This window comes from Galeopterus variegatus, unplaced genomic scaffold, assembly GCF_000696425.1.
Source record: "Galeopterus variegatus unplaced genomic scaffold, G_variegatus-3.0.2 Scaffold7462, whole genome shotgun sequence".
Lineage (NCBI taxonomy): Eukaryota > Metazoa > Chordata > Mammalia > Dermoptera > Cynocephalidae > Galeopterus > Galeopterus variegatus.
Genome location: NW_007733573.1, coordinates 63,912 through 85,603, shown reverse-complemented (window position 1 = coordinate 85,603; position 21,692 = coordinate 63,912). Strand labels below are relative to the sequence as shown.

The 21,692-nt window shown below is 50.2% G+C and overlaps 2 protein-coding genes across 3 annotated transcripts in view; one reads left to right on the top strand and one right to left on the bottom strand.

Annotated features, from left to right (window-relative positions):
- Nucleotides 1-18,243, top strand: part of LOC103607482 (chromosome unknown open reading frame, human C1orf226) — a 29,288-nt gene extending 11,045 nt beyond the window's left edge. The window contains exons 1-3 of one of the 2 annotated variants that reach the window (XM_008591981.1): nucleotides 10,735-10,813; nucleotides 13,714-14,041; nucleotides 14,843-18,243. In XM_008591981.1, the coding sequence (XP_008590203.1) occupies nucleotides 13,725-14,041; nucleotides 14,843-15,341 (816 nt within the window). In that variant the 5' untranslated portion in view covers nucleotides 10,735-10,813; nucleotides 13,714-13,724 and the 3' untranslated portion in view covers nucleotides 15,342-18,243. Of the gene's footprint in view, nucleotides 1-10,734; nucleotides 10,814-13,713; nucleotides 14,042-14,842 lie in introns of those variants that run through there. The other variant, XM_008591980.1, reaches the window with a different exon arrangement.
- Nucleotides 6,325-8,875, bottom strand: LOC103607481 (chromosome unknown open reading frame, human C1orf111). The gene is made up of 2 exons (XM_008591979.1): nucleotides 8,770-8,875; nucleotides 6,325-6,848 (listed from the first exon to the last, which is right to left on the bottom strand). Exons 1-2 carry the CDS (start codon nucleotides 8,870-8,872, stop codon nucleotides 6,325-6,327), a joined length of 627 nt encoding a protein of 208 aa, XP_008590201.1. The 5' UTR covers nucleotides 8,873-8,875.
- Nucleotides 18,244-21,692: the final 3,449 nt, after the last annotated feature.

The following is a 21,692-nucleotide window of genomic DNA, read 5'->3' as shown; positions in this document are numbered from 1 at the left end:
GCCGCTCCTGGGCGGCCTGGAGCTCATCAAGTTCCGAGAGTCGGGCATCGCCTCGGAGTACGAGTCCAACACGGACGATAGCGAGGAGCGGGACTCGTGGTCCCAGGAGGAGCTGCCGCGCCTGCTGAATGTCCTGCAGAGGCAGGAGCTGGGCGACAGCCTGGACGATGAGATCGCCGTGTAGGTGCCGGGGCCGAGGTGATGGCGGAGGAGGTGGCCGCGGCGTCAGTGTCCAGGGGCCGTGTCCGCCTGCTGCCGGGTAGGGGAGGCCCCGCGAGCGCGCACTGCGGAGGAGAGTATCGGGGCCCCGGAGAGCGTGAGCTTTCAGGACAGGATTAGGATTTTGCTTTGGAGGGTGAAGTGCGGGAGGAATCGGATGCCCGGGGTCGAATCAGTGCCTCTCTTTTACTTGTAAGTAAAGGGTGGGGAAGAGGGGCAGGGCCTTTCAGAGCCCATGGCTTTGGGAGAGGGTCCCTCTTCAGGACTCCGGGCTGCTGTGTTACCAGGCTCCCCTGCTCTGTCTGCGATGCCCCAGTACCCCCACCTTGCTCTGCCATCGCCATGGTCCGTCCATTAAGGGAAGCCATCTGTACCTTCTCGGGTACTTCCTTCCTGGATATCAGAATGCTACCAGTTGCTGAACCTTCCCTGACCTCTGTGGGAAGACTTCCTTCTCCAGGCCCTTGCTGAGATTTTGGAGGTTGAATGCTCTGGCTGCAAATTCAAGGTATTCCTTTTAGTGTGAGCATGGAATTGGAGTGTGTCACAGCAGATGAGTTTTTAAAGGAATTGGATGTGAACATTGTCTCTAGCTGGATGTTGCTTCAGAGGGAGCCTGGGAGCTTTAGCATCGTTCAGGCCCTTGCTGTGAGAGCCCAGAGGGAGGACAGCCTATTTGCTGCCACTAGTCACTTGAGTCCGATTCTCCAGTTTGGAAGCCCTGTCCTTCTCACCTCCTGACTGTAGCCCCACTCATCTAAAGGGAAGCTGGGGAATGCCCCTTGTGCCCCTCTGTTCTGCCTTGGGGCTGTGCCAGCCAAAGCTTTTGCAGCATGTTGCCTCTATGAAAGCCTCAGAGCCCCAGAGCCCCCATTCTTATCTCTCAACCTGTCCCCTCCACTGGGCAGGAGTGGTCAGTTTTTACTGCAAGAAAAAAAGAAAAATAGAAGCAGGCTGGTAGCTGAGACTGCTTTTGTCTGCTCTTCAGAATCCACTGCCACTTAGGCCAGGGACCACAGCCATGTGACCTTGGCCCATCTCTGTGGGTGCGTGCCTTGGGCACATCTGTAAAAAGTGCCATGTGCAATTCTTTTAGCTTTTACGATCAAGGCCTTGCCTGGGGATCACCACTTGGTGACAGGCTGACTTGCGCAGTGAGGAGTAGCTCCTTTTGCTCCTGTAAGGCCATAAGTGACTATTAACAGACTTTCAGAAGAGAGAGCTGAGACATGCTGGAGTCATATGTTCAGGGAAATAAGTCTATATCCTGGAGAACAAGCTCCAGCTCCAGACTGTAGTATTAGTAGCGTCAGTTGGTAAGGATATGGTTGCCCTGAAATGGAGTTTTTCAACCCTAGCTTTGTTTAAGAACTTATATAAATGAAAGTGTAGCCATTTTTCTTATAGTCACAACTGGATTTCTTCTAAATGAAAAAGTCCAAATTCAAAGAAATAAATGCAGCTTTACTTTAGTCCCACTTGGTGCATCAGGGTGTCAGGGGAAATAGGTCGGGTGAGGTGTGAGTCTGTACATGTGTGTTTGTATATGCACACATGTGAGGGAAGGTGTGTACGTATATGTAGGCTTGTGAGAAGTGGTGGGAGAGAAGAGAATGGGGATCTCCAGGGTGTTTGACTCAACAATAGAGTTGTATTCTTTTCCTAACATGCATTTAGGTGGAGAGGTGTGGTTCTGTTTATTTTATGGTGTAATTAATCATTGGAAGTAGGTCCAAATACACAGAGAAAGAAGAACCAGGAATGCGAGATCCACAAAACTAAAGGAGCAGCTGTCAGGAATCAGCATGGCTGAGCCTACCTGGCTTACAGAATCCTAACCCGGGGCTCCTTGAGTCTGGGACCTGTTAGATCATTAGAATTTTGAGGATCCAGGGGAGTGAAAGGTCTGTGTTCTCAAGGCAAGCAGGAGCTGGGGATAAAGCCCGGGGCTAATGGATTAGGTGTGTGGAATTTGGATTGAGAAGGTTTCTGTGGGATGGGGTGGGGGAGGTAGTCTCTAGAATGGTCTTGGGAAGCTTGCAAAAGAATAAAGAAAATGAAGAGATTAAAGAAGTGGAGAGGCCAGTTACCTGTGACGCTGACTTGGGACCCATTCAAGACTCTTGCCCTTGGGTGCACTCTTCCACAGGGATTTCTGTCTGCCTCGGCCCCGGTGTTTCTCCAATTCAGGCCCTCCCTGGTACTGGCCTCCTCCCCAGTGTGACTCAAACCAGCGAACACTCGGTATGTGGAGATGGGAGACAGAACACAGATTTAGGGGCCTTGAAGGGTCACCAGCCACCAACCCTCCATCAGGGCTGGGAAAGGGAACATTGCAGACCCGATGACAGCGATGTCACCCTGTCCTTCTCCCTCCTGGCTTCTTGCTCTGCTTACTCAACTCTGCCTTCCTCTTTTTCATCGTTCTATTCTGCCTCATATGGAGGACAAGTGGACAGCAGGGGCCCCTATCTTATTGGTACCTGCCCAGCCTGTCCCAGGTGCCAGCAGACTCTTAGGCACACACAAGGCTCTTGCAGTTATGGAGCCGGGAAAGAATATCTCTGCACAGGATGGACTGTACATTGGGATTGAAAGTTATATTCCTTGTATTCCTGCTTATATCAATGCTATCTGTAAAACCTCTTCCTAGCCTCACTTCTCTCAACTCATCTTATTTGGGTGTTGTGTTCCTTTTATTTACTCTTTGCTTGACTGCTCCCTCCATCCCCTCTACCCCCTAGCCCTCTATTTCCTAAAACTAAGGTCATTAACTCTGTTGGATCAGCTCTCTGGGAAAACATTCTGTTAATGTAAGTGCACTTACTCCCTGGATGTTGTCACTAGTCTAGTGGCTTTTGCTAAATAAACCTTTCTTATTTCTAAAAGCTTTTCCATTGTCTTTTCTTGCTTCTTCTATTCCACATGCTTTTTTCTCTCCCCCTCGCTTCCACCTACTTCCCAAGCCAGGTGGCATCAGCTCTGTAACATGGTTCTCAAGGGTGTGGGGTTTAGAAAGAATTCACATGTTCCCTGAAGGAGGGGAGGAAGGTGGTGGCTTTAATTGAATTTTATATGCACCAGCCTTGCAGGATCAGATTATATCTGTGGTTCTTAACCAGGGAGGGTTTTTCTTCTCCAGGGGACATTGGCCAGTGTCTGGAGACATTTTTGTTTGTCACAACTAGGAGAGGGATGCTATTGGCATGTAATGGGTGGAAGTCAGAGATACTGCTAAATGTCCTACAGTACACAGGACAGCCCCTCACGACAAACAATTATCCAGTCCAAGATGTCAGTAGTGCTCAGGTTGGGAAACCCTGATCTATACCTGTTTTTGCAGACTCTCCTGACCCCAGGTCTTTTCAAAGTCCAAACATAATTAGAATGTATGGGCACTGGCAGCAGATTTTGAGTGCTTGAAAAACGCTGTGTCATAGATATTTGCCAGTATAACTAAGATTATCAATATTACACAATTTCACTGATTCCTTGACTAAATGTCTGAAATATGAAGTTGGTAGGAGTCTGAATGGGCCCATTCCAAAAATGTCTATACTGGGGGCAGAACAGGCTCCTCCCCATACCTACCTGGAAGGATAACGGTGTAATTGCAACACAGCTCTGCAGAGGAGTCCTGACTTATGGAAACGTGGGCTTCCCTGCAAGGAGCAGAAATGAACAGGAGGAGGAATGCTGGTCAAGTGGGAGTGTTAGAGCAATGAGGAGCTGCAGGATCTTGCAGAGCAGACTTTACAGAAGCCAGATCACCTTGGCTGGAACCTTGAGCTGTTTTGAAGGCAGAGGAGTTTGTTAGGCCTGATGCTTTCTCAGGCCCAGGCCAGAGAGAATGTTGGGAGGGTTGAATATAAACCAGGTTCACGTGCCCTCTGTACTTTTCTGGCTGAGCAAACTGAACTGAGCGTTATTTTCTTATCTGTAAAACAGGGATAGTATATACCACCTAAAGCTATTATGGAGAGTAAATGAGATTGCATTTTAAAAGCACCCAGCAGGGGTACCTGGCAGTGACCCAGGGTACAGTACAGTTTATCTTTTGGTTAGCTTCCTCCTATCTACTCCTGGGCTCCTCAGTACAGTTGTTTTCTGAGTGCCTTTTTCTGCTAGTTGAAACCTTCCTCAGAGCTCTGTACTAGGAAAATTCCTAGGCTCATAGTGATACTGCATTAAATGTGAAATGTGGAAAGCACCTTGTCATTAGGGAGAAGACACTAAACATGAACACCTGCCAGGCAGCAATGGTCATGTGCTGGGGCACCTGGGCTCAGTCCCAGGTGTCGGGGTGCCTGCCGTCTTTGGATGTGTCCCGTGCCTGTGATATGGATGCCCTGGAGCCTTACCTTATGGTTTAGCAAAGCTGCTTCTGCGTTGGGTTGGCAGAGGACAAGAGACAAGATAGAAGCCGATTCCTTTCCTGGTTCTTCCACAGACGCCCTCCACACCCATATGTGCCCCTCCCTCAAGGGGACACACATGCAGAGCCATGTGTGTGAGGAGATGCCTTCCATGGCTCAGGGGCTTTTCCATTGAGAGAAACAGTGGCTCAGAGTGAGGAATGAAAAGACTTGCCCAGAGTTACTCATCTACCCACTAAAGGAACAGGGTCCTGGGAATGATGCCAGCACTGCCTAGAGACCACCCTGCCCCACAGTGACAGGTTGTGACCTGCAGGTCCCCACTCCTGGCCTAGCTGGAGCCTGCTGGTCGGGTAGACTTTCAGACTCTGGGTGGGTGGACAGACGGAACAGGGTAAGAAGCAGGGGTGGGGGGCGCAGGGCTGGGAGTGGTCTCACAGCATATGGTATGATGGGGACTGAGCCCAGCCTCTTTCTCACTATGGGGAATGAAAGAACCACGTGTGTATTTTAGCAGCACAGTGATAAGCAGAAGCAGCTTGAAACCATAAAGTGAGGCTCCGGGGAGGATTACTGTGTATCCACTGGAGGGGTGAGAGAGGACCCTCCACCCCACCTTTTAACCCAACCAGTGGGGGAGGCAAAGACTAAGGGAGAGAATTGGTGCCAGGGTCGCTGAACAGACACGCTCTACTTCAGTGAAAGGGCCCACGGAGTCATCAGGAAGGTGAAGCCAGAGGTAAATAAGGCCTAAAAATATGACTGATGTGACCAGCAAGTATTCAGTTTTCCTCTTTTTAAAACCACATAATGGACAAAGTGGATGTCTTTGCTGTGTCCCTGATGCTCAGCCGTCTTTCTGGGTCAGATTGATAATGAAGTTTGCTGAGAAATGGAACAAGGGTGAGGGCTGTGCACTGGGCATGTTACTTGGTAACAGGAGGCAGTGTTTTCATGTGTTTACCTGCCTGTTTTGACATGACTCAAACAGCCATGCAAAGATGTCCCCCAGGTCAAAAATGACTGTGTTCTACTCCAACAAGTGATGCCCATTCTAAGTGAACAATTGCGGTGTATGTGGTGGGAACGGGCCCGGCCCTATTTGCCTCTTTCCTGCCTTATGCTTAGGCGTGTGTTGTCCTCCCAATTCCACCCCTCCGAAGGTCTAACATGTAAGAAGCCTTTCAAACTGCAGAGACTCCTTCCCCATGCAGACAGGAGAGGGCATCCAACCCCTTCTCCACAGTGTCAGGTAAGGACTGATCACATAGTGACCAACCGGAAGGCTGGGATCCTAGAGCTGTGGTTCTCACATTTGAGCTGTGTCAGAGTCACCTGCAGGGCTGATTAGAACACAGATGGCCAGGTCCCACCCCCAGGCTGCTTGTTCAGTGAGCCTGAATGGGGCCAGAGAGTTTCATCTCTAACAAATTCCCAGGGGATGCTGATACTGCTGATCTGGACACTTCACTTGGAGACCCATTGTCTCAGAGGATATTCCCAAACTTCAGGTATTACCTTTATTTAAAGAGAGAGAAAGAGGAGTACAGAGAGGTAGGCTAGTGTTGCTAGGCAAACATTACACAAAGGGGATCGGGGGACTGCTATTGGGAAGGTCAGCAGGTGGTACAAGGTGACCTCAGATTTGACAGAAGTCTGTGACTAACTTTGATTTATTGGCATTTCTCTAGAGACATAAATAGACTTCATCCCTATGTGTCCAGCAGGACTACTTGAAGGCCTGGCAGCTTCCCAAGGAGAGCCTTTCTCCCAGCCGGGCTTTCTGCTCCTTGTCCCAGAGAGTTTTGAGCTTGCGGTAAAACACCTTGCAGCTGAAGCCCTCCTTGAAGCCCCCCTTGATGTGGCTCTTGAGCGAGTGCAGGGTGGGGTACATGCGGCAGCAGGCTGCGCACTTGTAGCCGTTCTGCTGGGTCAGGTGCCACTTGGAGGCTGTTAGGATGTCCTGGGACGTGATGGAGTCCATGGACTCCAGGCTGTGCCTGGATTTCTTGGTGGCCTTTTGGGGACAAGTGTTCTCTGGGGAGGAAGAGGAGCAGATGCTCTCAGCCATGTCCTCGGGAAGGCTGTTGTCCCCCCTGCCCTCGTCCCGCTGCACCTCTGGGAAGCTGTAGGCCTCCAGGTGGCTCTCTCTGTCTGAGCATACAAAGTAGCTGTAGGGGGAGAACCAGGGCCGGTAGATGGTGCAGTTCCGCCTCAGCTGCTCTCCATTCTGGGTGTCCCCCAAGCTGCAGTCTGCAAAGGAAAGGGCTAGGTTTTTGGCTGCGGGCAGGGAGCAGTGAAGAGAGGGTGGCTGGAGTCTGTGGGGGGAGAAGCAGAAAGGCAAACAGGCAAGCAGTCAGGCATGACCTCAGGGTACCTCTCCAGCTTGATCACGACTCTGGGAGCAGACAGAAGATAGGGTGGGGAGAGTGGTCTAAGGTGTTTCTTCCTGCTATTTTTTCTGTTGGTACAAATGGCCATTGGATCTCTGGGTAGGAGAGGCCTCTTTCAAATACTAAACGTTGGTATTTGTCAGGTCCTTTCCTCTCTGGAGACACCTTGTTCTCTGGCTCCTCTAAGGATAGACACAGGTAGCCAAGCAAACAGCCAGACCTCTGGCCTCCTACAGCCCCTCTTTTTGACAGCAGTGGTTGTGACCATATTTCCAGCCTCACTACCCATCTCGATCCCTGAGCAGCCCACTCAGACAGAAACTGCTCCTCCACACCAGCTTGAGAGGCAGGAGACCTCCACAGGCCTGCGGATCTCTGCTAAAGGGAGGAAGCCAGATAGGAGACTGCAGGTGAAAAGGCAGCACATGGTGATCCAGCCTGCAGACAACTTTCCCTCAGACGAGTATCCCCTGTCCATCCTCAGCTTCTCACATTTCCTACCCAGAGAGGAGAGGACCTCCCCTGGTGAGAGCACTGTGTTATGTACCCCATGCTGGAGAGTGCTACTTTGGTACTGAGGTGGCAGGGCCTGAGCTGGGCTGGATGCCTCAGTGGGTACTGCTGTCTTTGCAATGTCTGGGTTATAGAAGAAACATTCTGATGAGCTGAGCAAGTTGGGAGTCCTCTTCTTCGGACTCTCCAAGACATACCTAGAGGCTTAACCTCTGTACTTCAAGGCATCTCAAGGTTGAAGCAAAACAATGACCTTTTGAACCCAACTAGGCAGAGCTATTCTGGATGATGTCCTGGGGAATTCTAAACAGGGCATTTTCATTCAAACCCAGGAGAGATCCTCTGGAAAAGGGGGGTTTTAAGATGTGGCCTAGATGACAACTGTCTCCCTGGCCTGCCCCTCACCTGACCCTCCTGCAGCTCATCACATGTGTGACTTCACTCTACACTGCAGGCTTGTGGGTGCTCTGGTCACAGGCTGCATGGCAATGTTACATGGTCCCTTTGAAGATGAGAAGCCCAATTCTCCAGTTGAAAGATCTCACACCCACAACCAGAGAGGGTTCGTGTGGGCCCTCACTGCATGGCACACCCTGGAGTAGCTGCTAACACTTGGAGAAAAAGCAGATGAGCCTCAAATCCCAGAGCAGTAGATGTGTTCAGTTTGGGAGACAGATTTATAAATGTCTTATGTATAGGCAAATGGATGTTTAGGAGAATTACTCCAGAGAGCAGTACTTCTCAAATTTTAACGTGCATAGGAAGTCACCTGGGATCTTGTTAAAAATGCATATAAGGGAGGGGGCCTGAGATTCTGCATTTCTAACAGGCTTCCGGGTGATGCTGATGTTGCAGGTCCGAGGACCATACTTTGAATAGCAAGTCCTCAGAGCGTCCAACTTTATTCCGTGATGTGCTCATCAGTTAGGCTCCCACTGGTGGTTTGGTAAGGCTAGATCTTCTCCAGGTTGTCAAAAGAGAGCTAAAACTAGTACCTACTCTTTATGTAGACAGATCGCCACCTTGAGATTGCCTGTGCACTCTAGGGGGAAGAAACTTGACAGCAACTGTTTCCCCCATTCTTCCCTTGCCAGAAAGTAGTAAACAGCAGGAATTACCACAAATGCAACATCCTGAAAAATTATTTTCTACCCATGTGTAATTCGACTTTCTCACTAAATCATGGTCCTGTAACATGATCTGGTACAGTACTCAACGAAAAGCTTCCAAAAAGCTATGTTTGTGACCCTAATGGCACCAGAGTTTACCTGGCAAGCTGGTGGCACCTGAGGACATAATGTCAGGAAAAGTGCTCAGGGCAGAGGAAGAGATTCGAGGTCCAGAGATGCTGAGGAGTGAGAAGTTTTCCATATCCCGCCCACTGCAGGATATGCAGTGGAGATCACACACCCGTTCCCATGAGGCCAGCTGGATTGTTCAGATGATAAACATTCTGAGTGCAGTTGACATCACAGTGTCCCGTGATTCCACTCCCCAGCTAGGTTTCCTCTTTGGAAGATGGATGGGGTCTATCATACGTGGTATTAGAAATTTAAAAGACTTTTCAACTTGTCATTCCCCAGTGGCCTGCCCTGACTGAGAACACCCAGAGAGAAGGAAGAATATAGTAGAGATGTCATCGTGATGCTGTCTGTCTGTCCCCTCTTATCTTTATTATCTCTTTTCTGTGTTGACTCTGCCACTCCCCCAGCTCTGGGAACCTCTGTCCTCTCTGAATGACTTTCTTGCTTTGCTTTTCCTTTATCTGCCTAGCCTTTGCCACTGAATATTTTTTTGTTTTGTTTTGCTTCAGTTTCATTTTTTGGTTTGGGGTGTGGATTCTTTTCGCATTTTCTTTGGAAGTGATTTCAAATTTATAAAAGTTGCAAAAAATAAAACTAGTACAAAGAACATCCATATACCCTGTATCTTGATTTTCCTATTGTCAACATTGTACCCCAGTTGCTTTATCAATTCCCTCCCCTCCCCCATGTATGTATCTGTATACTTTTTTTTTTTCCCTGAACCATTTGAAGGTAAGTTACAAACATTATGTTTTTTTATGCCTAAACACTTCAATGTGTATTTCCTGAGAATGGGGACTAGATACTGTTTTCAGTGGCTGGTGCTCTTTCAGCGGGTGACTAAAACAAATGGGTGGCTTATTCGATACCATTTTGTTCATTGTAAGTCAATTTGCTGGTGAGACTGTGGGCTCGAGAGAGAGACAAGGTTGCCCCTTCTCTTTGCTTTGCTTTTGTCATCTAACAACCTAGTGCACTCGCGGGGTGTGAAATAAGAGTGAAAGATGATTGTGGCAAGATGAGCCAAAAGTGCCCTATCCTAGATCATCACAGCGGATCAACTAGATACATAACAGTGCTTTAGATACACATGGGGGTACATTTATGCTAAGTGGGAAAGAGACGGCCCGCTCTGCAGGTAGCACTGGGCTCCGTTTGCAGTGGTGTGGAGCATGCAGTAGTGGAGAGTCAGCTTCTGCACACAGGCGCCCAGAGCTGTCTTCCTGTCTGTATTTATTCACGGTACTTAAACATTGGAAGGACAGAGGGAGAACATGGCTTCCCTTGTGTTTCTCCCGCATAGCCTGGTTTGGAATGTGAAAACGTGTCGGAATGTAAATTGAAGTCACATACTCGTACTTTGGCAACTTTGAGGATATGGGCCATTTCGTTTGGGGCACCGTGGTGTAGAGAAAGATCGTGAATCTGGGGTCAGCTCACGTGACTTCTACTCCCCCTCCACAGTTAGCTGCCTGGGTGATATTGGGCAAACCTCTTGGCTGTTTGATTCTCCCTCCTATTGTTAATTTAGACTCTAAGTTTGAGCAGATGAACATTTTCCTGGCTAAAATCTAGTGATTTACCAGTGGAAATAGCATAGTAGTGCATGATACACATGGGACCCAGAGGACAAAGAATTTTATTCTGCCTTGGTCCATCACATTTCTTCCACTGCCAACTAGGAACTTCAGATATACTTAGTACAAAGGGGCCTCCAGATATTGGGGGGCAATATGGGAGCCTGATCTCTCTGGACCTGTTTGTAGAATTTTTAAAATACAACCCTGTTTTGGTTTAGTTATTGAAAACTTTAAGGAAACCTGGTCATTCCTGGGTTTGTCGTACTCCCAGTGGCGGAGCCTCTGTCTTGCATGCCATATCTTCTCTTGGTATATTGTTGCTGGTGGCCCAGGAAGGTGACACTCTCTCAAGGTGGTTGGTCACTACATAAAATGTGTCTTTCTCTTGTTTGTTTCCCACCTGCTTTCCGAGCTCCTTTCTCGGACAGGTAAGATACCCTCTTTCTTGTGGGTGATTTATGTTCCCAGATGCCCCTCTCTGCTTGGGTATGTGCATGTTGGGGGTGCTGTTGGGAGGGCCATCCAGCTGGGGTTCAATCATCTTTCTCTCCTCCATCGCCATTATTTTCGTAACCACCAAGCCTCTAGTCCTGAGGCAGGAGGGACAGAGTGTGGGGGGTCATTGGTGCCATCAGCAGGAAGGGGGCTCATTGCACATCACTTAGATGTGTGGATGAAGGAAACCCCAGCCAGAGTCCCACTTTGGGGAGAAGGGCAGTTTCTCCTGGTCTGACCTCAAGAGCCCCTGTGGACCACTCCCATACAGGGGGTTTTGAGTGTTTTTTGTAAATGGGAAAAAGACTTGTGAGCTGTTTCTCAACAATGTTAGCCCATAATGCAGTTAATTTTTAAGAATTAGCATAAATGTCAAATTCAGTTAAACTAACTTATTAAATGCCTGCTATTGTGCAAGGCCCTAAGCTAGGCATTGTAGAAGATAAAAAGCACTTCAGATGCTGTGGCCCCTCGAGGAATTTGCCATTTTATTATAGAGACCAAGAGTATTTACCAGAAAGACTTAGATAATTGTGAAGAGAGTGTATGATAGGCTATCTTTAGATGACTTTAGAATTCAGTGTATTTTGTTGACTACATTATGAAAGGTAGAGAGCAAGAAGTACAGGAAACCCCAAATGGTGTGTAATCCAAAAGCTGTTTATGTTTATTTTAGAGTGTGTTTTTCAAATAATTATAGGGGCTCATAATTTATAAATCACTGCGACAGGTGGTGTCGGTGCTAACACTATTAAAAATGAACGTGACTGCTGTGAAAATTCACTTTAAACCAATAAGGAAACCACCACGGAAATATCTGATCTAAGAGGCGGTGGGGGATTTGCGTCCCCTGTCATGCTACTTTCGACCATTTCATGTGGTTTCATAGTTGCCCATTGACTTTCTGGTTTGGGGGAAAATAGTTATATGGTTTAGTTTCTAAGTCTTTTTTTCTAGTTTATAGATTATATGATTAAAGAAAATGAGAAGGATGTGGGACATGATAGGTAAATTGTGCAAAAAGCAGACAACTTGGCAAGATATGCTCTTAGAAGAATCATCAGGGGTTGATGGCCCTGCTGTTGTGGGGCTGGCTGGGAACTCCTGCTAGTGTGCTGGGCCATGTCCCAAGACAGCCAGCTGTGCTCTGAACCCCAGGGATGCTGTAACCCAAAGTCCCTGGCATGTCCCTCACCCTACAGCGGCACTTTCACCTGACCATGGGTTAGAGGCAGTTACAGAGGTGAAGACCACAGGGCTTATCCACAGAGAGAGATCTCCTCTACTGTTCCCATGGCTTTCTCCCGGCCACCTGTAGGCTCTTAGAATACAGCTTATCTAGGTAGTTGGCCCAGAGGAGCTATTTCTCCTGAAACCACAAGAAGAGAAATGCTCACCCTGGCCCAGGACTCAGCACTGCAGAGTGGAGAGAACTGCTTTATGCAAAAATCTAGCAGAAGAAAAAGTACGCACTAACCCCCATGACTCTTAAGAAAGGATCAGTGAGAAAAGGTACTTAGCCGAGGTGGTGACAAGGAGAGGAGCCTGGTGACCAAACGTAGTCTCTCCTTCCCCCAGGTTGACAAAATATCTGAGGTAATTAGTATGGACAGAAACCTTAGGCCGGTTCCAAGGCTCCACAGTGGCTCTGGGGCTGCATTGAGGACCAAGCTAGATTTCCAGGTGGGGAGAGATGTGAGTGCATGGACAGCCTGGCTTAGAGCCTGGAGCTCCAGCTATTTCAGCTGCAAACCTTGGAGCTGTCATCTTGGCCTCCACAATTCTTCATCTGCAAAATAGGTTTTGGCAACTCAAGATATTTATTGAGCACATGCTATGTACCAGACCCAGGCTAGGTGTTGAAGATACAAAGATTAATGAGGCATGGCCTCTGCCTTGCAAATGTTTACAACCCAGTGGGCCTACACCCAGCCTTTGGAATTAATTGTTCAAGCCAAAGAGAGATCCCCAAGTGAGTACCATCTATGAGGCATATTTAGGCAGCTGTTCTAGTGGAAAGAGCCCTGAGCTTTGGGTTAGAAGACCTGTGTTCTAGTTCCACCCCCACCAGTGATTAGGTGATTAGCTGTGTGACCCCAGGCCTGGCAGCTCATGACTCTGAGCCCCCATCCCCCTTCTGCATCTGTAAATAGGTGTCAGCACACCCACTTCACTAGGGCCCACTTCACTAGGCTGTTCTGAGGATTAGGTGAGCTGGTATTTGCTGGGATCCCCGTGCTTCATTAGCACCAAGGACCTGACAATTTGGTGTGAACCAGTTGTGAACAACCACTAGCATCTGTGCATGTGAGCTGGCCGCTCTCCCAAGCTCCACCTCAGGAGACATGAGGGAACTGCTGGTCCACTTTCCATGGAGTGTGGAACTTCCAGCACCAAGCCTCATACTTGCCCCGTACCACCAGCTTCTGTCCCATTGCCTGAGTCAGAGCTCAGCATGTGCTCACAGCAGTGTAAAAATGTCATATTCTGTTGCTTCATCCTCATTTTTTCTTCACTTCAAAGGGCCTGGGGGCCCCAAGGTAAAGGGGTCAAGGAGGCAAGTTGAAAGGAATAAGTTCCCTTTTTTATGGTGAGGGTTAGTCACTGATTAACTTGGGTGGGGTGGAACTAGAATTTCTGGTTCCTTTCCCATCAAGAAAACTGCACAGAAAAGTTCAAGAGTGTTGTTGCTGGCTCGTTCTAGAATGTTTCCAAAGTCCTCTGAAGTTACAAGTGTGGGGCATGGTATAGGGAAAAGAGAAGCCGAATGATATGGTCGAAGGTCCCACTCCCCACTGCTCATGGTTTCTTTTTCTTCCCTCTTTGTTCATAGTTGACCACAGCATGTTTGAGAATCTGAACACGTCCCTCACTCCAAACCTCCAGTCGAGCCGCTCCTTCCCCCACTTGTCCAGGCCTGCAGGCCCCAGCTCTGCTGCCGTGGGCTCTGTGGAGCCCAGTGGGCCAGGACTCTGGGTGGGCAGCAGCCAGCACCTCAAGAACTTGGGCAAAGCCATGGGGGCCAAAGTGAACGACTTCCTGCGGAGAAAGGAGCCCTTGAGCCTGGGCAGTGTGGGTGTGATGGAGATCAACAAGACTGCAGGGGCCCAGCTGGCCAGTGGTGCTGATGGGACATCAGGGGCCTGGCTGGAGGGTGAAAGGTGAGTCCCCCCATCAACCCCTTACAGTTCTGTGGATCTGCTTGAAGGGGTACATGGACAAACTGCAGCATCTGTGGGAGGGAGTTGAAATGGTCTTGTGAAGAAAAGCCAAAGACTGGGTCCCTAGTTTCACCCTCCTGAGGCTTCCTGAGCCCACATCCTGTCCTTAGCACTGTGCTGCATCCTGTGGTTTTGTCATTTTACCTAACCCTCGTGATGGCCCTAGGAGATCGGTTATATTTCCATTGTGCAGATAACTCAAGTTCAGAGAAGTAAAGTGAGTAGCTTGAGGTGACAGAACTTGACAGAGCTGGATTCAAACCCAAGTATTGCCCCAGAGCTCCCCAGATGGATCCTGAGGCCCAGCCACAGCCGAGGATCGCTGCCCTAGGCTCAGAGCCTGCAGGGCGGTGGGGAGGAGAGGAGAAGCTGGCTGTGGCCGCCCTCCCGTTCTTCCACCTGTACCAGCGGGTCCTTTCCAGGCCTGGCTTTAAACACCTGTCCTCTGAGGTGGTGATGTCCTTAATGGGGCTTATTGCATAGGTTCTGATATGACATGGTTCACCAGGGTTTTTACTTTGTGCCACTCTGAACACTGAGTGAGGATGGAACAGGCCAAAGCCAGTTGTCATGCTGAAGTTGCTAAGACTTACACGCTAAACCAAGAACAAGAGCCCAGGGGCAAAGCAGTCACCAGGTGGGTGAGTTGAACGTGCAGTTGAGTTAGCGACATGAGAATGTGGCGCAGACTGCTGTCTGCCATCCTTAAAGCGTGCATGTTTATTGTCATCACCCTTACAGGTCGGACCTGCAAGAAGCATTCCCTCGGCTGGATCCTCCGCCTCCCATAACCAGGAAGCGAACCCCTCGAGCCCTGAAGACCACCCAGGACATGCTAATTTCATCACAGCCTGTCCTAAGCAGTCTGGAGTATGGGACAGAGCTGTCACCTGGGCAGCCCCAGGACTCCACTCCCGCTGCCCAGCCTGTGCCACCAGACACTTCCCAGCCCGAGGCCACCATAGAAATGGGAGATAGGAGTGAGGCTCTGCCCAACGGAGAGGTTTCCTTGTCGGTTCCTGACCTAATCCACAAGGACAGCCAGGATGAAACCAAGCTAAAGATGACTGAGCACAGAAGGGCCTCCTCCCCGGGCCTCATCGAGAGAAATGGCCTCAAACTCAGCCTGAGCCCCATCAGCCTGGCTGAGGCCTGGGAGGATGGCAGCCCCCCCACTCGGGCACGGACCTCCAGCCTTGACAATGAGGGCCCCCACCCAGACCTGCTGTCCTTTGAGTAGGGCCTCTTCTCTTCCCTGCCAAGCACCACCCACTTCCCTCTGCCTTCTCCTCTGCGTGCACACTGGCCCTTGCCCCAGCTCTGCCATGCCCATATCTTCCTTGTACAAGGCACCCGTAGACAGGCGCTTCTCCACATGGGATGGTGGCGGCTCGGAAGGCCACGGGTAAAAAAATTCGGGTGCCCTTCCTGACCCTGATTTTCTGTAGGCTCCTCTGGGTGTTGGCTGCAGCCCTTGGAAATTGGAGCTCTTCCCTTCCTAGCTTGTCCTGGCTTACCACTGAGTAAGGCCAGTGCCCAGCAGCCTAGGATGACAGATCTTGCACTCTCTACCTGTCTCCCGTATGCTGCCCACTCCCCTGCTCTTCTCCCACCCACACCCAGGTTCCTTCTCCCTCCTTGATGGCCCAGAGGCCTCCTGGCTTGGGGGAACGACCCTGGATAAGGAGTGATGGGTTTGGCTTGATGACAGTCCCTGGCCTGGAAAGCCACACACCCTGACCACACCCCAGCCACGGCTTCTCCTAGTCCCAGGACAGCGCAGGCCCCTCTGGTTGCTGTCTTGTCTCTGTGCTTTGGGTGGGAGCCAGAGGAGATGCTGCCTAGGCCTGAGACCTTGAGAATTCACCCAAGGTTTCCCCCCAGTCAGATGTAGAATACAAACCAAGTTCCCTGCCTGTCTGGGAGAGTCACCTGCGGAAGTGTTGTGACTGGCTTGCTTGGCTCCCTGCTCTGAAGGACAGATCTGGCTTCTGCGGGGCAGGCCCTGGCAGGAGCCCCAGGGCGTATTCTGATTTTGTTGTGAGGGGAAGGCCCAGGAGCTTGGGATGGTCCTGTGAAGACCAAGAGCAGAAGTAATGGAGAAGGGACAGGCCAGGAGAGCAGTTGCTGGGGATCAGAGCAGCTTCCGGGGCCCACCCCACAGCCTAAAGGGTTGCAGTTCCAGGGTGTGGGTGTGGCACGCGTAAGCTGGGGTCGTCATTATGAGATGGGAAGGCAGCGAGAGCTGTGGAGCAAGGCATGGAACCCAGTGTGGGGTGGGGCTCTGCACATGCTGAGGTGTCTGAGTGTCCTGCAGCCTGGGGCCAACCTGGAGGGGCCTCTGGCCCACCCTTCCCTTATCCCGGTGCCGGTGGTCCTTCTCTGCCCCTGCGTTCAGCATCTGTGTACAGTTCATCTAGCCCTAACTGGTTCCTGCCGTCCTGGGTTAACCCATTTCTGTGTTCCTGTCTCTCACCAGGGGTCTTATCATGCTGTCTTCCTGTGGCCAGGAGACCTGTAAGGGAGTGATCTCATCTTGGGGGGCCTTTGCAGCAAGAAGAGAACATCCCTTTTCTTGAACAAGGTGGCCAGCTCCCCAGGGGAAGGTTGGGAAGGGCACGTGCAGCTGGGAGGCTGTGTGGCAGTCCTCTTCCTCATCCCTGTGGCATCCTCTCTTCTTTTCATTGTTTGGCTTTCCACCTTCAGCTCTGGGACACCCAGGGCTCACTTCCCAGTTCATCTCATCACCAAGCCTCTGCTCCCCTACCCCGCATCTGCCATGTAAGACGTCCATGCTAACTCCTACAGGACGTGGCACCTTCCCACCTGCTCGCGTCAGCAGCTGCACGGCCCTGCCACAGCCCTCCGTCCCCCTTCTCTTCTACCCTGTCTTCCACTGCTCTGGAAAGTGAGGTCTGGCCACATGCCCACTGCGAAGTCATGTCTCTCCTCCCTCGCGAGGGTCTGTGCAGCTGGGCACCTGATGCTGGAGAGAAGTCCTCAGGACTAGCATTTGGGGTCCTGCGAGTTTTCCCAGAATGGTTTAGGGTATCACACAAAACACAGAGCTGGGGGGTGGGGAGAGAGACTGAATATGCATCCTGGGAGCAAGCCCAGTTTCATCTGAGCTTTCCATACCAGCAGCTCTGCTTGCTCCTCTGACAGGAAACTTAGCAGGCATCTGCACTCTGGAGCTGTTCCTCCCCCAGAGGCCTGGGTGGCCCTGGCCAGGTGATATGGTGGCCATGGGTACAGATGTTGCAGGCTCAGCCTTGCTTAAGTACCCTGTCTCCATCTCACACAGGCTGCTGCTGAAGTCCTAGCCTTCAGACCCAGGATTACCAAAGGGATACCAACAGGTTTCAGGACATCAGCAGGGTGACCCCAGAGTTTTTCAGACTCTTGTCTGACACTGAATAAGGTGCCATGGAACCCTGCTCCAGTGTCTAGCTGCCTACAAGCCGGCCATCCCCTTGCTGCAGGGGGTAATGCTGTTCCCTCGGGAGGCTGTATGAGACTGAAATCTGCTTTTAGATGCTGCAGTTATTACCTGGTGCTAGGGGCTAAGTGCTGCCCAGAGCCCATAGGAACAACTATTCCTAATCCTGAGACCAGCTCTTCCATCCAAAGCCTTACCTGGTTTCTGTGTCCACCTCAATAGTCTGAGCTTCCTGTAACTGCAGCATGGCACCACCTCCCACAAACAAATCCCTTGTAGAGAGTCCAGCTATGCTGGGAACTTGGCCTTTGGGTAGCCCAGTCCAAATGAGGGCAGGGTAATGAGGAATGAAGGATCTATTTTCTGTGTCCACATAAGGAAGTTGGGGCTGAGAGTCTTTCTGCAACCCCATCATGACAACCTATTCAGCACATAACTTTGCCCTGATATGTCACAAGGTGAGCTTCCAGAGCCTGGCAGGAGGGCACAGAGAGAAATGTATCTGTGAATGTTACGTATGTGGATGGTATGAAGACATATGTATGAAATCTGTCACCTTTTAAAGAACAAGAAGGTTGGCCCCAGTTTGGAAGAGGAGAAAGGTTACAGATCTATTCTGAGTATTTTCTAGAGAGTTAATATTTATATTTTTAGTAATTTTCTGGTAGAAGGAAATTGCACAATAAAACGATTTGGTTTGGTCTGCTGGTTTTGTTTTTTCCCTCCTGACTGATGGAGTACATACTTGGTTTCCTCAAAGCTGACTTGTTGTGGGGAGAGCATTGGCATTTGGCTTTATGGGCCTTCCCTGGACTGAGACAGCCTTGTCACTCTCTTATTGAGAAAATGTGTCTTGGAGGAGAGCTGGCTGGAAGCTCCCGCACCCCACTGAGGTCAGAGTATCAGATCCTGGAACCCAGAGGACTCACAGCTGAGAATCGGCCAGGCCTTTAGCCTCCTTTGAAGAAAGTGGAGAAGAAATAGGAAGGGAAAAGGGGTGTCTTGACTATTCACAGAAGCTACATACATTTCTAAAGGGGGAAAGATGGGGCCTTTCTGCCCAAAATGCTCATTTTTCACCACAACTGTGCCAGGGGTTGGGTTCTACAGGTCAGCACTCAGGTGCTCTCTGGCTCCACGTCAGGAGTGTCACAGGTGTGAGGCCAAGTCCCTAGCCTTTTCTGCACCTAATTCCACTCCCACACTTCACTTCTCAGAGGAGGTGCGAGATGAGAACAATAGGGCTCTCAGGTTGCTCGCTGTCTCACAGTGGGCGCAGCACGTTGTCCTGGGAAAGCACGAAAAACAAAAACCAATCCAACATATTCCAGGCATGGGAAAAGGCATTGAAAATGCTTATGGTAGTGGTCAAGGGGAACACCAAGGTCAAGGGTTTGGATCCCCATACCAGCCAGCCACCACGAAAAATACTCCAAACAAACCCGCCTCCCCCAAAACCTTACAATAGCAACTTTTTCTTTAAGCGAATGTTCCAAGGACTATTCTTCAGAAGACCTCTCCCATTGAATGGCTTCAGGATCTGCTTCTGCAGCCATTCAGGTGTGAAACGTGCCTTAACAAAATGCCTGTCTTTCCCGTTATGCAAAGTAATTTTTGACTAAGATCAAGTATGAAGACTTGTACAAAATTGTCTCGAGGACATTTTTTAGCGTAAAAATGGATGTGCATATGTCATGTTTTAGAAGCTGGGGTTTATTTTTAGAAGATGCGTTTATTGAGACAATATGTGCAAAGCCCTGTCTACCGTGAGCTCCGTGCAGACGAGGGCACTGGTCACACTGGTGGGGAGGTGATACGGGGTTCTCTCCCCACACTGCCAGTGGGTGAGGACGCCATTGTTCCTGCCCTCCTGGGCGTTAGCTAATGGGGTATGTTATCAGATGCGAAAGTACAGTGAAAACAAGGAGGGGGCAATTAATCTCAGCTGAGTGTTTATTTCCTCTGGGTTTACAGTAGTCGCTGAAGGAAATCGATCATCAAAGGCCATTGGGAAACCCACTTCATTCCTAAAGTCTGTGCTTTTGCTGGTGGGGAGCCCCAGTTGGTATTCAAAATTTATGAGATCCATTAAAACAGGACTACAACTCAGATGCTGCCCCAAACTTAGAGAACTACTTCTTGGTCAACTTAGTCTGCTCTCGGACTTCAGAACCCCTTTTGGGAGTATTCTAGAACTCTCTGTGCTTGAACTCCCTGTCCTGCCATAGTGATAACTCTGCGATGACTACTCTTTGAGATTCTGGCCCTCTGGGTCCCCTGGGCTTCACTCGGCAGTGCTTCCCACTGGGCCCACCGCTGGGTTTTGGGTGCCCCATCTGGAACCCCGCATGAGTGGGAACAAGTAGTTAAGTCCATATGGCCTTTTTAGATGGACTCCCTCCCCCCGCTGGAAGCTTCGGATGGCACTCTGTGTCTTTCTTCTCCCCAAGGGAATCCACTCTGGAAACGAGGTTGTCCACCAAAAGCATCTTGAGTGTCACCCCTCCAGGATGACCTCCTCCCTGCTGCCATCTGTACCGGGGGGCCATGATGAAAGCCCAGAGTCCCCACCACTGACTTCCTACTAATGAGAAAATTCCTCTGCTCTCCGTATCTAGGAACCTACCCTCCTGAGACACAAATCCTCTTTGTGTCCAGCTTATCTCCAGCTGCTGCCATGACAAATAGTCCAGCTCGAGGGAGCCTGGGGAAGCTCTACCCCGCGAAGCAAATCGCTTGGTCATTGACAAGACAGGCAGGGAAGCAAGTGGGAGGAAATGTTCAAGGACCACCTCAAACACGCCAGGCTACGATCTCTCCCGAGGGAGTTCCTAAGGAATCTCGGGTATATAGAGCTGGAAACACTGCCAGTGTTTTTCCTTTGGAATAAACCAAAACAAACAAAATGCAGAACAAAAAACAACCTCCCGACAAATTGCACCTTTTTTTTTTTTTTTAGCTGTTTAACCAGTTAGCTGTTTCCAGTGCCATCTGTCCTGCCGCCCCCTCCAGCTCCCCGCTTATTCTTCCTGGGCTCATGTTTACTATGTAACTCCCATTGGCTCGATCTGATGTTCAGCACATCGGAGTGTTGAGCCCCGTTCGTGCACTAACTCACAGTCACTTGTGATAACTCCCTGTGCTTATCCCCGGAGTGGTTTGGGTTGGTCCGGGCCACCATGAGGCCAGTGAAGGGAGCAGGCTGGCCTTTTGAGATGGAGGGAAGTGAACTCCAGCAGCCCTGTGAAGGGCTTGCAACTTCAGCAAAGTAGACAAGATCCCTCTTTATCCTGGGCCCACAATGGATGGACCCCCTTGCAGATAGGAAAGGTCAGAACAAGTCTGGACTACCGGGGTAGTGTTAACCTCGGCAATCTCCTGGTAGCTGGTGAATTCTGTTGCAGTCAACCTTCCTTACCCTATTTGAATCCTGTCGAAAAGTCTTTGCAGTAGACTTGGCAGATTCTCTGTGGACCTGGCCATGGTGTGACATTTCTAGGAGCTGGGTCTTCTGAAATGCTGTATAGGTCATCTGGGAAGTGATGTCATGTGTAATAAAGCTGACGGGCAAGACCGGGGACAGCCCCTCCCCCTGACCTTCCTTATCTGTCAGTCAGCCACTAATGTAGGTGGTATGTACTGAGCCCAGGCTGGGGAGTCTTGCTGCGAAGTGTGTGGAGAGCTGTGGAGGGGTTCTCTGCACTCCAGGTCACCTACAGCGAGCCCCAGCCTACCTCCCCAGCTCCATCTGCCTCTCCTTCCCCTCTGCTCCAGTACCTCGGGCCTCCCAAACTTCTCAGAACTGCTCCCAAGCCTTTCTCTTTCCTCTGGCTTTACCAGGCTGTATTAATTCATCCTTCAAATCTGAGTGCAGGCACTTCTTCCTCCAGGATTCCTTCCCTGACGTCACCTGACCTCTCTGCCCTGCCTTCCTCCGTCATGGCACTTGCCACATGTCATGGAAAGTTAGTCAACTCCCTCCTGTCTCTCCTGCAATTCTCTGAGCTCCTGGGGGAAGGGACCATGCCATCTTCATCCCTAATGACTCAGTTTCCAGCACTGTGTCTGGCATATTGCAGGAGTTCAGTAACAATGTGTTTTGAACAGAACTAGACTCAAGGAACTTAGAGTTTAATTTGTGTGGAACAGATG